This window comes from Halichoerus grypus, chromosome 5 (genome assembly GCF_964656455.1).
Source record: "Halichoerus grypus chromosome 5, mHalGry1.hap1.1, whole genome shotgun sequence".
NCBI classification, from domain to species: domain Eukaryota; kingdom Metazoa; phylum Chordata; class Mammalia; order Carnivora; family Phocidae; genus Halichoerus; species Halichoerus grypus.
The window spans coordinates 147,662,590-147,677,755 of NC_135716.1; the positions used below are offsets into that span (position 1 = coordinate 147,662,590).

The window sequence follows — 15,166 nt, forward strand, 5'->3', positions numbered from 1 at the left end:
CCTAGCTGTATAGCCTGGAAGGATAAATGTTCCAAGATATAGATTTTTACTGATTCACTGGCAGTGGGTAATGGTTTGGCTGAATGGTTGGGGACTTGTAAGGAATACAATTGGAAATTAGTGACAAGGAGTCTAGGAATGATATATGTGGGTAAGTTTCTCTGAATGGGCACAGAATATGAATATAAGTGAGTCTCAAGTAAATGTTCCCCAAAGAGCAATATCAGAAGAAATGTTAATAATTAAGTGGACAAGATGATCCATTCTGTGGATGTCAGCCTCTTTCAAAAGCTACCCTTGCTACTGCTATGAATAATAAACTGTCCTTTGTCACTGACCCAAGAGACACAAAACTATTGAAGGCTAACTTGTCAGAGGGCATGAATGGTGAAATCTCAGATCCTTCACAGTTCTTGAAAATAAGATTATTTTAGACTGGTTTAATTTCATGTGTACTGCTCATTAGTCTTTTCAAAGAGAACAATTATACAGCTATGATATAGAATAACATTTTCATAAACAAGTAAATGTGTTAGGTTTTGAGAAATAAATTCAATTTATTCTATGATAATATAACAATTACTTTATATGCATAGATCTCTTTATTTCTCATTTGTAATGACAAAAATTTGGTTAGGATGCTTTGGTCGTAGTAACAGAAACAAAACTCTTTCTACTTTATGCAGAAAGGATAATTTATTATAAAATTACAAGGGTACCTTACCAAAGCCCAGAACAACAGTTAAAAACAGGACACTAATAAATATCAAATTTTGCTAGCTTAATCAAACAGGGGGATTTATTATTAGGATACAAGGGTGCCATACCAAGCCAAGGGCAGGCTTCATGAAGGGCTGGAACAAGGAAATGGAGGACTATTAGAAAGCAGGAATCACATTCTCCTGATCTCTCATCTCAGCTTTTTACTTTGCAAGTGCTTCACTGCTCTCTCACTGCAGATTTACTATTTTTCCTTCCCAAACCACAAGGTGGGACATGGCAGCCCATAGCTCCCAAGTTTGTTTCCTCTATTCCAGAGACTAATCAGATCAAAGCTAGACTCTCTTATCTTCAATCCCAAATTCCTAGGAAAGTTTTAAGATCTTACCAAATTAGAGATGACTTTTCTGGGATAGGAAGACGGACTCTGGGACACCAAGAGACAGAGAACAATTTATATATATGCTGTTCCTTACAGACCCTGAGTTCAAATAGCTTATTTAGATGTAGGAGTGGATATTAGAGAGATGTTCTCACAACCAGTAACTAGTAGAAACAATGAGGTGGTTCAGAAGAGAGAGGTGTTCTAATCTTTTTTAATATTTCCCATGGGACAGAATCAATAGACATGGGTAATGCTACTACCTTAATTGAGACAAATTTTTTTTCATTTATTGTAATAGGTATGATTTATCTCTTGGGAAGATAAGCACAAGTGCTGGCATGAGTAACTTAAGCACAAAAATTAATATTATGTTTAATCATTTTCCAAGAAAGAAAGAAAAGGAGAGACTGATTACATGGAGAGTATTTAGGAGAAAGGGAAAAAAAATTAATTACATGGTGGATTTCAGAAATTCCTCAGGACCAAACATAGAAATCTGACCAAGGGTCTCTCAGATTATCTTCATTAAGAGGTTTTGGAAAACTCATCAAACTCAGTAAATTTCCTTCATAACCCATTTGGAATTATTCCTAATAAAATGATAAAAATATGTAAAAAAGAAAAAAAAAGGATTTCTCAGATTAGAGAGGAACTCTGATTCATCTAGCTTGAATCAGCTGCTTAAGAACATAGCTGCCGACATTTCCATCATAGTGGAGTAAGGATTGGGAAACCATTCTGAGAAGCAGACATAGGAAAGGGCAAAGAAAATTATTTTCTGGATTCTTCAGTGTTCCAGGCTCCCCTAGAAGAGCAAAATTATATTGTTTACCAAAATCATGACAAAATAAAATTTGAATGATAGGAAATTTATGTATTTAAAATTCAGAAAAGCTGATGGAAATATTCTGCCCAGCCCTACCCATATTGAAATAAAATTGAAAATGTCAGAAGTATAAGGAAATGCTGTGAATGTTTTATTCAAAAGTCTATTTGTGCTGAAGATTTCTTAAAGTATTTCTCTTGTATGCTGAAATACATTCATATTATTTATTATGTCCTTTGATGAGATACAAGGAGTTAAGCTTAATGTTCATGATGTCACTCTACTGCTTCCTGTAATTTTGTTTCTAGAAATAAGAATTGGCAAGGGAAGTAGGACCACTCTATGGTAACGAACAAGTAATAGTATGGACATGTTAAGAGCCTCAGAAGCTGGTAATTCAGTTTTAACTTTCCATCACTTCAGTATATACAATGTTTCAAAAGAAAAAAGTCATTCAATATTATGTTGAAGGTTTTGTATTTCAACCTCTGTATTTCTTCGTGAAAATATTTCCTTAATGCTGTCATCTTTCTGATCATCATAAAGTGTCATATTCAGTACATTTTCAGTACAATCTTCTAATGAAATTGTTGACAGGTATGAAAATACTTTTTCCATTAGAGGTTCCCTGAGAAAAGGAATTGGAGAGCTCTTTTTTGCTAGAGTATCATCAGAAAACCAGTCATCAGCTGCTTCTATACTTTGGCTGTAATAAGAATCAGATGGTAGTGTTGATAAGCTTAAGGTAACACTGCTGGGATGTGTTGCCGAGCTAGTCTCTGAGGGATCACAAACGACCTTTTTTGTTGCAAGGCAGAATTCATCTTTAGAGTGATCTTTTATTACTGTAAAAGAAAATTAGATTTACTATGAATATTACATATTCATCAGCCAAATCTTACTTATAAGGACAATATTTCTTTTTCAAATTCAGACTTTTTAGGGTTAAAATGGACAGGAGGATGCAATAGTGAAAATTCTGAGTTGCTATCATCATCTGTGCAATGTTAAATATGTAACTGGGGATTAACAATTTCACAATAATGAAGACTAGAAAAGGCTATTCTAAATAAAATCAATCTGCTTTAATAGGAGATTTTAAATAGGCTAGAAGGCTCAGTTCTGGAATGTCCCTTAATATCAGAAAACATAGTTTCTTAAATATTTATAGATAAGTATTGCCTGATTTTTAAAAAATAAATTAAAAAAATACATGCCTCTGTAAGCAGGCAGATTACAAAATGTTTGGTCCACAGTGGGAAGGGCCTATGGGTTGGCTTTACACCAATTAAAGTAACAACTAATATTCTTAGAGTGCCTTACAATATGCAAAGCAGTTTGATATATTTCCATATCTCATTTATCCTGTCAATAATTTTTCAAGGAAGTTATTATTAGAACCACTTCATAAAGGAGAAGACTGAGATTTAGAGATGGATGACTCACCACAAATCAGATACACAACAGACTTCACCTAGACTTCTAGTACTCTAAGATTCATGCTTCTCCAATTATTACATTATTTATGCTGCACAGTTGATATTTAAAAATGTTAAGTTTTAGAAAATATCACACTATATAGTATCCTAAGTACCTTTTATAATATTTTACATATTGACTTTTTTTAACATATTGACTTTTGAAATTAATGTACAACATTAATTTTTAAAGCTGTTTTAAATACCTTATTATATTTTATATATCCAACATTTCTTATATTACGTAGGACGGTAATGTTTTGAGGTACTAAGACATCATATGTAGTATCTAAAGGATTATAAAATACCCATGTCTTTTGACCCTCTAGGATTACCATATGGCATTGACTATGATACTTCTTCTGTTTTTGTTTTTTTTTTTAAGAGATGGGGAGAGAGAGAGGGAGGGGACGAGTGGAGGGAGAAAGAGAGAATTTAAACACGCTACATGCCCAGCATGGAGCCCTACGCCAGGCTTGATCTCACAACCCTGAGATCATGACGTGAGCTGAAATCAAGAATTGGATGCTTAACCCACTGAACTACCAAGGTGCCCCTGACAATGGTACTTTTGGGTATAAATAAGGAACAAAAATTTAAATTTCACATTTTAATTTAAGATGCGACATTGCAAGCCTTGTTTTTTAAGAAATATATGCCCACGCACATACTAATACATTAATGTTTCCCTTGAATTTCCATAATATTAAAACAATATTTAGATAACATTTAGGTAGGCCTCTTGGTTCTTTAAGATGCAAATTGCTTTAAGTTGATTATGATTTCTTCTAATAAATTGTTGAGAAAAATTACCTTTTATATGTGCTGTTTCCTTTTTTCTTTGCTCCTCCTATATAAAAAAAGTTATTTGTATTTAAAAAACTGAATGGTTTCTATGTAATTTGTTCAATATATTTAATGTATATTTATATAAGAATAATATATTTTAACTTCATAATAAGTTTTTGATGGAATTTTTTTTCCACGATGAGTTTATTTCACCAAAACATACTGACAGAAAAAAAAAGTGTTTAGGTCTCATCTGGAAAGAATGTGAATTGGTTCAAGAAGGCAGTCTCAGGATAGGGAATGAAAGGGTGAAATAGAGTTCATAAGGATTATTTCTCCCCCTCCTCACTAACTCAGAGTCACTTGATTAGAACTAGAGAGGTCTAAAAAAGTAGTTAGAATTCCTAGACTTACTCATTTCATTAACCAACAACAACAAAAAAGTGAATTCTGGCTGAAGACTTTTATAAAAATGTGCTATTCTTTTGAAGCAAATAAAACAGTTGCTCAAACAATATATTCCATATGTGTTCTGGGAAGTGTCGTGGTGTAGTAGTTTTCAAACTCCAGGGCATCAGAATCACCTGATGTGCTTATTAAAATGCTGATACTTGGGCATAATATCAGACCCTACTAAAACAGATTCTCTGGGAGGGGTTTGGGAATATCCATTGTAACACACTCTGCAAGTGGTTCTGATTCAGGTTTTCCTACTGCATAGGGTGTTTGGGATGGAGTGGGTGAAGATGAGGCTGGAGAGATAATAACATTGTCTTCTTGTGTTTTAGGAGAACAGTGTTAGTACTCCATGCTGATCTGCATTGTCCTATCCCCCAAAATGGTTTGCTTAAGATATACATATATATAGGGTATGTATGTGTATGTGTGTATATATATTATGTATATAATATATATATTTCATATATGTCTTATATGTATATAGGATAACACATAAGTACTTTTTTCACAATCAACTTTACTTATTTGTCACTTTTACCTTTTATTAATATAAATGCCAGTATAGTCTCCTGACTTACCTTGCCTGGACTTAGGACCGATTCAATTTATGACTCCTATATAAATTATATTAGAACGCTGCCCCTCAGACTTTTATGTCCCTATATTTTACCTGGGGAATTTGTTCAAATGCAGATTATAACCCAGTAGGTCTGGAGTGGGGTCTGAGATTGTGCATTTCTAACAGATGCGCCCAGGTAATGATGAGATTGCTGGTCTGGGGACCACGGAATAAGGCCCTAGACTGATTGAAATTCCACCCAAATTTAAGGGAATAGCAAAACAAACATTCTTACATATTGCTACTTATAAATAGGTAGAATTTTTCTGGAGGGCCATATAACAAATCTACTCTAGAAATGTATTATGCCAGGTTAATAATTTTGGATTTATGTAAATATTCAGTTACCAGAATGTTCTTTACAACATTGTTAAGCATTTTTAAAGTCTGTCACTTAAAATTCTAAAAGAAATACTTAAATGTATTATGATACATAGATAGTAGTACAATCAATATTCTTCCAACTATTAAAAATGATGCTATAATTCCAGAAGTAAGGGCTCAAAAAATGACAGGGACATATAAAAAAAGACAGGGGGGACGCCTGGGTGGCTCAGTCGGTTAAGCGTCTGCCTTCGGCTCAGGTCATGATCCCAGGGTCCTGGGATCAAGTCCCGCATCGGGCTCCCTGCTCTTCAGGGAGCCTGCTTCTCCCTCTGCCTCTGCCTCTCTCTCTGTCTCTCATGAATAAATAAAAAAAAAATCTTAAAAAAAAAAAAAAAGACAGGGAAACATCCTTGAAGGGGTTCCCACTGGTTAAATTTGGGAAAATTTGAGCATCAAAATAAGTATAGTAATGGATTATCATCTGCTGAATAACACAGAAACCCATGAGTCTACACAGATAATAAAGACAGAGAGCTTTTTTCTTATAGTAGAAAGCCAAATGGAAGATGGAAGTAGTAGAATTAGAAAAACATTATTTGCTACAGTTTTGTAAAGATTAGTTCAGGCAAGAATAATTTATATAGCTGGTAAGTAGAGTTTGATGAAGAAAGATATTTTCATGGTTACTTGGTTCAAAGTGTCATCACACAGGTTATTTAATTGCTAGGGTAAAAACAGGAATAATACAATGGGTGAATAGACATCATGTGTGATCAACTAAAATCATTAGTGAAAAGCAGATGAACATTGTATGTCTTCAGATGTGATAAAATGAATCTGATCACAAGGAAAGTCAAAATGAGTCTATGATCTATAAGTAACTGACTGTATTCTTCAAAAATGTCAATATCATGGATGATGACAAAAGGACATTTTAAAATATTTTGAACTGAACAATGATGAAAACAAAACATAAAAATTTGTGGGATGCAGCAAAAGCAATGCTTAGAGGAAAATTTAAATATTAGATGTTTATATTATAAAAGAAGAAAAGTCTAAGAATAATAAAATTGAATATTTCTAGCAAGACTGATTTAGGATATAATCAGGAATGAAATGAGTGCCATCACTAAAGATTCTACAGATATTAGAAGGATAATAAGTGGATACTATTAAAAACTTTATGCCAATAAACTTAACAACTTAGATTAAATGGACAAATTCATTGAAAAACATAAATTTCTAAAACATACAATATAAAACATTTAAATATCTATTAAAGGTCCTATATTTATAGTCAAAAACTTTCTCTGGAAGAAAACTCTAGACCTAGATGAACTCATTGCTGAATTCTAGGAAAACCTTTGAGAAAGCAGTATTGCCAATTATACACAAAAATTTTTCAAAAAGTAGAGGAGCAGGAAACATTTCATAGCTATTTTGTGACCAGAATAACTGTGATTTTAAAATCTAACAACAAAGAGGGGCATCTGGGTGGCTCAGTCTGTTAAGTGTTTGCCTTTAGCTCAGGTCATGGTCTCAGGGTCCTGGGATTGAGCCCGGCATCGGGCTCCCTGCTCAGCGGGGAGTCTGCTTCTCCCTCTATTCCTCCCCCTGCTCCTGTTCTCTCTCTCTCAAATAAATAAATTCTTTAAAAAGTCTAACAAAGATATTATAAGATAAGAAAATTATAATGTCCCTCAAGAACACAGATGCAAAAGTGACTTAAAATATATCAGTAAATCAAATCCAATGGGTTTATTCCAGGAATACAAGGTTGGTTTAACATTTGAAATTCAATGTAATTCACACTAACAAAAGAGAAAATCCATGTGAACAATGTCAAAAGATGCAGAAAAACCATTTGGCAAAATTCAGCAAACTTCATGACTAAAAAAACAGAAACAACAAACTCTCATTAGACTAAGAATAGAAGGGAATTTTCTTGACCTGACAATATGCATCTACAAAAATTCCATAGTTAACCTTCTACTTACTGGTGACAAGTTGAATGTATTCTCTCTGAGATGAGGGATATAAAAAGGATAACTGTTCTCGACACTTCTATTCATCATTATACGTGAGGCCTTACCCAGTAAAACAAGATAAAAAATTAAAAGCATAAAGATTAGAAAATAAGTAAAATTGATGTTTTTCACAGATGATATGATTGTGTTGAAGAAAACCCTATGGAGTCCACAAAAAAAAACTACTAAAAGTAATAAGTAAATTTATTTATAAAGGTCACAGAACACAGATCAATATAAATATCAATTGCCAAAGATGGCAATTCACTCCAATCTTATTTATAAACTAAATGTAATTCCCATCACAATCTCAAAGATTTTTTGTAGCTAGAGATTAATTTATCTTAAAATTTATATGAACAGGCAAAAAAACAATAAAATCTAAAAAAAAATTAACAAAGAAATGAAATTGGAGGAACCATACTGCTCAATTTTATGACCTACTATGTAGCTAGAGTGTGGTATTGGTAGAAATAGACACACAGGTCAGCAGTACAGACAGAGATCCAGAAATAGACCCACACATATTTTTCCAACAGATTTTTGACAAAAGTTGCAAAAGCAATTCAATGTAAAAAGGATAGCCTTTTCAATAAATACTGCTGGAACAATTAGACATCAGGAGTCCCCAAAATGAATTTTGACTTACACCTCATACCTTATTTAAAAAATTAACTAAAAGTGGATCAAAGATAGAAATATAAAATGTAAAACTTAATAGCAAAAACAATCATGAAAAAAAAAAGTTGGAGAACTTCCTGAAATTAAAACTTACTTCAAAGCTACAATAATTAAGAAGATGTGATACTGATATAAGGATAGATACATAGATCAATGGAATAGAACTGACATTCCAGAAATAAAAGTTCACATTCATAGTCAATTGATTTTTGACAGGTGTTCCAAGACAATCATTGGGGAAAGGATAGTCTTTTCAACAAATGGTGTTGGGACAACCAGATATGTACATGCAAATGAATGAAGTTGGGCCCATACCTCACACCATATCAAAATCTAACTCAAAATAGATAAAACATTTAAATATAAGAGCTAAAACTATTAAAACTCTTAGAAGAAAATATAGGCATAAATCTTTACACCTTAGATTAGAGAAAGGTTTTAGATATGACACTGAAGTTTTTAATCTTGATGAAGTCCCAATAGTTCATTTTTGCTTTGGTTTCCCTTACCTCCAGAGACATGTCTAGTAAGAAGCTGCTATGGCCAATGTGAAAGAGGTTGCTGCCTGTGATCTCCTCTAGGATTTTGATGGTTTCCTGTCTCACATTTAGGTCTTTCAACCATTTTGAATTTATTTTTGTGTATGGTGTAAGAAAGTGGTCCAGTTTCATTCTTTTGCATGTTGCTGTCCAGTTTTCCCAACACCATTTGTTGAAGAGACTATCTTTTTTCCATTGTATATTCTTTCCTACTTTGTCGAAAATTAGTGGACCATATAGTTGTGGATCCATTTCTGGGTTTTCTCTTCTGTTCCATTAATCTACATGTCTGCTTTTGTGCCACTACCATATTGTTTTGATTACTACAGCTTTGTAGAATATCTTGATATTTGGGATTGTGATATCTCCATTTTTGTTCTTATCAAGATTGCTTTGGCTATTTGAGGTCTTTTAATTTTAGGATTATTTGCAAAACATACATTTGATCTGTTCATACATTGGAATACTATAAAAAAGTCTATAATGAACTATGGGTATATGCACCAACCTGGATGAATCTCAGAAACATAATGTTGCACAAAAAGGTAAGAGTATATTAGACATGGAGTCTAAAAACATGTAAAATTTAATAATACATTGTTCAAGGATCTATAGTATTTGTGGTAAAACCATAAAGAAAAGCAAAGAAATGGTTAACTGCAATTACAGGATAATGGGTCCTTCAGTGAAGGGTGGGGGTACAGACTGTAAGAGATAAATGAAGACTCAGGACATCTCAAAGGTACTGGTAATATTCTATTTCTTATTCTGGGTGGTGGGTTTAGTCTTTAAATTGTTTATGGGTACTCTTCTGTTTATATGCTGTATTTCACAATAAACGCTTTTTTAGAAATGAAGCTGTAGTTCTAAATATTAAGCCATATCTTTTGTTATAATTTTCATCCTCCTGCCTGTCTGTCTCTAGGAGGTGAGGAAGAGGCCACTACACAGGCAGAAAAAAAGAGGGGCAATATGAAAAAGAATCCTTTTGTACCGAAACTGACTGTGGCTGAAGTCGGCACTACCTTATTCTTTTCATACCATGTTTTCATACTATGTTTTATAATATCTTTTTTTCTGAATGAGGTTCCTATCACTATCAAGAATTCTGGCTAATATTTTATATTTACTTGTGTATTATTTATCTCTCCCATTAGACTATAAATCTCATGGGAATAGGGACTCTTGTCTTCCTTGTTCACTACCAAATTTCCAGGTGCCTAGAACAGTGCCTGGCATATAAGCCTTTATTAGGTATTTGCTGAATGAACAATAAACAGTTAAACAGTACTACTATATATGTACTTCTTCCATCATAGTACTCATGACATTTTTGTAATTATCTGTCTGTATCTATCATTAGGTATGAAGATATCATTATGTCTGTATCTATCATTAGGTATAAAGACATCATTATACTACAGTACCTAGCAAAATGCCTAGATGTGTTGGGTACTCAGTAAATTCAATTAATACTAAATACATACATAGAAACATTTTTCTCTGCAATGCAATCTCAATTTCAAACAACCCTTCATTTGAAAGAACTATTAATCTTTAGAACTGATTTGATCATTAAGCCCACCTGCTTAAAACCCCCCAGTAATCATAATGGTAAACTTGTATGGTGCTCACTATGTGGCCAGGCATGATTCTGAGTGTTTTTTACATACTAATTCATTTAGTTCCCATAACAATTCTATGGAGATAAAATCATCCTCATTTTGCAGATGAGGAAATAGACACACAGAAGTTAAGTAACTTGCCTAAGATTATACAGCTAGTAGTGGTAGAGCCAGGATTCTAACCTGCATCAACTGGCTCCACAGTCTATGCTCTTGACCCTAATCCCATAATGCCTCCAGTGGATCTGTAAAGCCTATGGAGTAAAATCCAAAATCCTTAGGCTGTAAATGAGGTTTCTCAAAACCTCATCTCCAGGATCTTTCCCCACCACTTCTCTCTATGAACCCTAGGCCCCAAACACTGTAAGAATTTTACTGAATATGTTACTTACTTTCATAGCTGCAAGCCTTTGAACATAGAATGAATGTCCTGTGTTCTCTTTCCTCCTGGCACACTTACATTCCTTCCTCAAAATCCAGCTAAAAATTTCTTCTTTGTGAAGCCTTCCTCAATTTATGCTCCCTTGTCTGCACTTCTTCAATTCTGTGGCTCTTACCACATTATGATGTAATTTTTAGCTTATATGTTTTTCTTCTCTACTAACTTTGGGCTCATCTAGGTCTGAACTCATATCTTATTTGTTTATGTAGCCTCAGTGCCAAACCTAGTGTTGTCATATTTAAGGCACTTGAAAAATATTTGTTCAACAAATGAACACTGAGTTCAATTTGAGTTCAATATTCAATATGTATAATGAAACTTTGATATCTTATCAATTTGCTGCTATTTATTTATTAATGCTATAATAATAATGATGATACTATAAACCACTAATATTTGTTTTGTTTAGTTATATCATAGTTTTACATTTCTACTGGTATCTCCCCCTTGTTTTACTTTGTCCATATAACACTCTTTTGACACCACATAACAGAAAGTTAATTATGTGTCTTCCTTTCCCACTTGTACTACACTAGCATATCTTACCATCCTTAACTGGGGGTTCTCAGAGCTTAGAATATAATGAAGTCTTAATAAATCCTTGTTAAGTTTTACTTAATTTCAGTTAGTTGGTTTTGTTAGATTATTTGGTTATCTGAATATCCTCTTATTTCCAAATCGCTTTCCTCTGATGGGCCTGGCAATTTTGCTTTGTTTTTCTTATGCCATTTATCTTCATCCCTGTAATAATCCCAATCTGAGGAATATAGGTTCTTAAGCTAGAGATATAGAGAAACAACTACAAAAGCATTTTCTTTTAGTTTTTCAGTTTCCTATAATATAAAAACTAACTAGTCTGGGTAATTTAAATTTAGCTCCATGTTACTATCTCTCAAATTTAAAAATAACAGTGGATACTCTGTCTTTCAAATTTAAATGTTAATGACAATTTCAAACAATGTTAATGACATGGTATCAAATAAATTATTTGAAAATATTTCTATAAAATATCATACACTACCTGTGATTGGAATCCTCCAGTATGAAAATTTCGAGAAATAAAGATACACTGAGAATGAGATTTAATCTTTCCCTTTAATGATCTTTGCCTGCATCTCTCATCAGTTGCTTTAAATTTGGAATTTTGAAATATTTCTCTGAAAAATATTTTATAGAGAATTATTATCAAACATGAGTTCCATTATAAATCACTTAAATTATTATTTCCAATAGCTATACATAAAGGTTTAAAATCAGAATTACTATATATTTATTTTTAAAACACCAATCAACATATATATTCCCTTCTCATATGTTACTGATTTCACTACACCTATTTTATTCATAGAATGTAAATTAAGCTACTTCTTATGCAGTCATTCCAAACTTAACTATTTATTTTATTTATTTTTTTCAAGGAATTATGGCCTTTATTTTTTTTAATTTTATTTTGTTAGTCACCATAAACACTGTTTAAAAAATAATGCTGATTGCCATTTCTTCTTACAGAAGTACTAGAAAATTTCTAAATTAATTCAAGAGACTGTATTGCATTACTTAATGAGGTACAATTAGGATTCACTCATTCATTGAATTCAGTTCACTTAACAGATATTTATTCAGTACTATGTGTCAGGCATTATGCTGTGTTGTATATATAGTGGCAAGGAAAAAAAAACACAGCCACTACCCTCATAGAACTGTTATTGCTCTCGTGGAGGTTAAACACTATTAAGGAAGACAGACATTAATAGAATGCTGACAAGAAAATGAAAAATTACAACTTTGGAAAGTGTTATCAAGGAAAGGTACCTGGTGGACTGTGGGAGTATGCAACAAAGGGAATTAATCTGGTTAAAGAGGTTAAGGAAGGCTTTTCTGAGGAAGGGATGATTGAATTGGGCATTTGAAGAAATAGTAAGTTATTAGGTAGAGTATTGTGGAGGAAGGGAGATGCAGAAGAAAGAATATTCCAGTCAGAAAGAATATCAAGTATAAAGACCTAGGGGCCACATTAGGACAGTGCAGCAGAAGCAGTGAAAGCAAGAGAGAAGTGGGAGATGAAATGGGCAGACCATGTAAGGCCTTAAAAGTCATGCCGCTTGTCTTTATCCTAAAAGCAATGGGAAGTCCTTTATAATATAGTGGGGAATGGGATGGAATGGTCTGGTAACTTGATTAGATGTGTATTTGGAAAATGTCTGGCTGAAGTGTGAAGAGATTTAATGAGGATGATAGTAAAGGTAGAGTGTCAGTTATAACTTGTACTGCAGTAATCTATGTGAGGGATAAGGATAACTTAAATAAGACGGTGGCAGTGGTAACTGAAAGAAAAGGATAGATTTGAGTGATTTATGAGGTAAATAAATAGAACTTGGTGATGGTTCAAATTTGGGGGAAGCATGAAAGAGAGAGGAAGATATCAAGCATGTCTTCAATTTTTAGAGAGAAAAAAAAAACCCTTCCTTGATCTCACATTCTCCTCCAGCTACTTCCCCATTTGTCAACTCCGCTTCACCAAAAACAAAACAAAACAATACAAAACAAAAAAACCCATCTTCCTTAAAGAGAGGTCTATACTTGATTCAATTCTCTTACCTCCTGCGTTTTATTCAAATGTGAGCTTCTGAACCCATCACTCCACCAAAACTGTTAAAGGTCATCAATAACTTCCATGTTGACAAATCCAAAAATTATTTCTCCATCCTCATCTTTCTCAACTTCTTAAGCACTTTCAATATCATCTCCTCCTTCTTGAAACATTTTCTAATTTTTTCCCTCTATTTCTTTTTAAAATTTTAAATTTCAGTATTGTTAACATACAATGTTATCTTAGTTTCAGGTGTAAATATAGTGATTCAACAAGTCCATACATCACTCAGTGCTCATCATGACAAGTGCACTCCTTAATCCCCATCACCTATTTCACCCATCCTCCCCTTTACCTCCCTTCTGATAACCATCAGTTTGTTCTCTATAGTTAAGAGTCGCTTCTTGGTTTCCCTCTCTCTCTTTTGTTTTGCTCTTTGTTTTGTTCCTTAAAATCCACATATTAGTGAAATCATATGGTATTTATCTTTCTCTGACTTATTTTGCTTAACATTATACTCTCTAGCTCCATTCATGCAAATGGCAATATTTTATTTTTTATGGCCAAATAATATTCCATTGTCTATTATACCACATCTTCTTTATCCATTCATCATTCGATGGACACTTGGGCTGCTCCCATAGTTTGGCTACTGTAAATAATGCTGCAATAAACAGAGGGGTGCATGTATCCCTCTGAATTCATGTTTTTGGATTATTTTGGGGTAAATACCCAGTAGTGCGATTACTGGATCATAGGGTAGCTCTATTTATAATTTCTTGAGGAACCTCCATACTGTCTTCCAAAGTGGCTGCACCAGTTTGCATTCCCACCAACAGTGCAAGACAGTTCCTTTTTCTGCACATCCTCTCCAACACTTGTTTCTTGTGTTTTTTCTTTTAGTCATCCTGACAGGTGAGAGGTAATACCACATTGTGGTTTTGATTTGTATTTCCCTGATGATCAGTGGTGCTGAGCATCTCTTCATGTGTCTATTGGCATCTGGATGTCTTCTTTGAAGAAATGGCTGTTCATGTTTTTAAATTGGACTATTTGCTTTGTGGGTGTTGAGTTGTATAAATTCTTTATATATTTTGGATACTAACCCCTTATCAGATATCATTTGCAAATATCTTCTCCTGTTCCATAGGTTTCCATTTAGTTTTGTTGATTATTTCCTTTGCTATGCAGAAGCTTTTTATGTTGATGTAGTCCCAATAGCTTATTTTTTCTTTTATTTCCCTTGCCTCAGGAGACAGATCTAGAAAATGTTGCTAGAGCCAATGTCAGAGAAATTACTGCCTGTGCTCTCTTCAAGTGGTCCAGTTTCATTCTTTTGCATGTGCCTGTCCAGTTTTCCCAACATAATTTGTTGAAGAGACTTTTTCCCATTGGATATTCTTTCCTGTTTTGTTGAAGATTAATTGACCACAAAATTGTGGGTTTATTTCTGTGTTTCCTATTCTGTTCCATTAATCTATGTGTCTATTTTTGTGCCAGTACCATACTGTTTTGATTACTACCACTTTGTAATATAATTTGAAGTCCAGAATTGTGATACCTCCAGCTTTATTTTTCTTTTTCAAAATTGCTTTGGCTATTCAGGGTCTTTTGTAGTTCCATATAAATTTTGTGATTTTTTGTTCTAGTTCTGTGAAA

At 33.4% G+C, this 15,166-nt stretch overlaps 1 protein-coding gene across 1 annotated transcript in view; it reads right to left on the reverse strand.

The window, feature by feature from the left end:
- Positions 1-1,452: 1,452 nt before the first annotated feature.
- Positions 1,453-15,166, reverse strand: part of C5H1orf185 (chromosome 5 C1orf185 homolog) — a 50,238-nt gene continuing 36,524 nt past the window's right edge. Inside the window, exons 3-5 of the mRNA XM_078071779.1 lie at positions 11,939-12,074; positions 4,223-4,259; positions 1,453-2,776 (exon numbers count right to left, since the gene is read on the reverse strand). Of these exons, the coding sequence (XP_077927905.1) occupies positions 2,382-2,776; positions 4,223-4,259; positions 11,939-12,074 (568 nt within the window). The 3' untranslated portion in view covers positions 1,453-2,381. The remainder of the gene's footprint in view (positions 2,777-4,222; positions 4,260-11,938; positions 12,075-15,166) is intronic.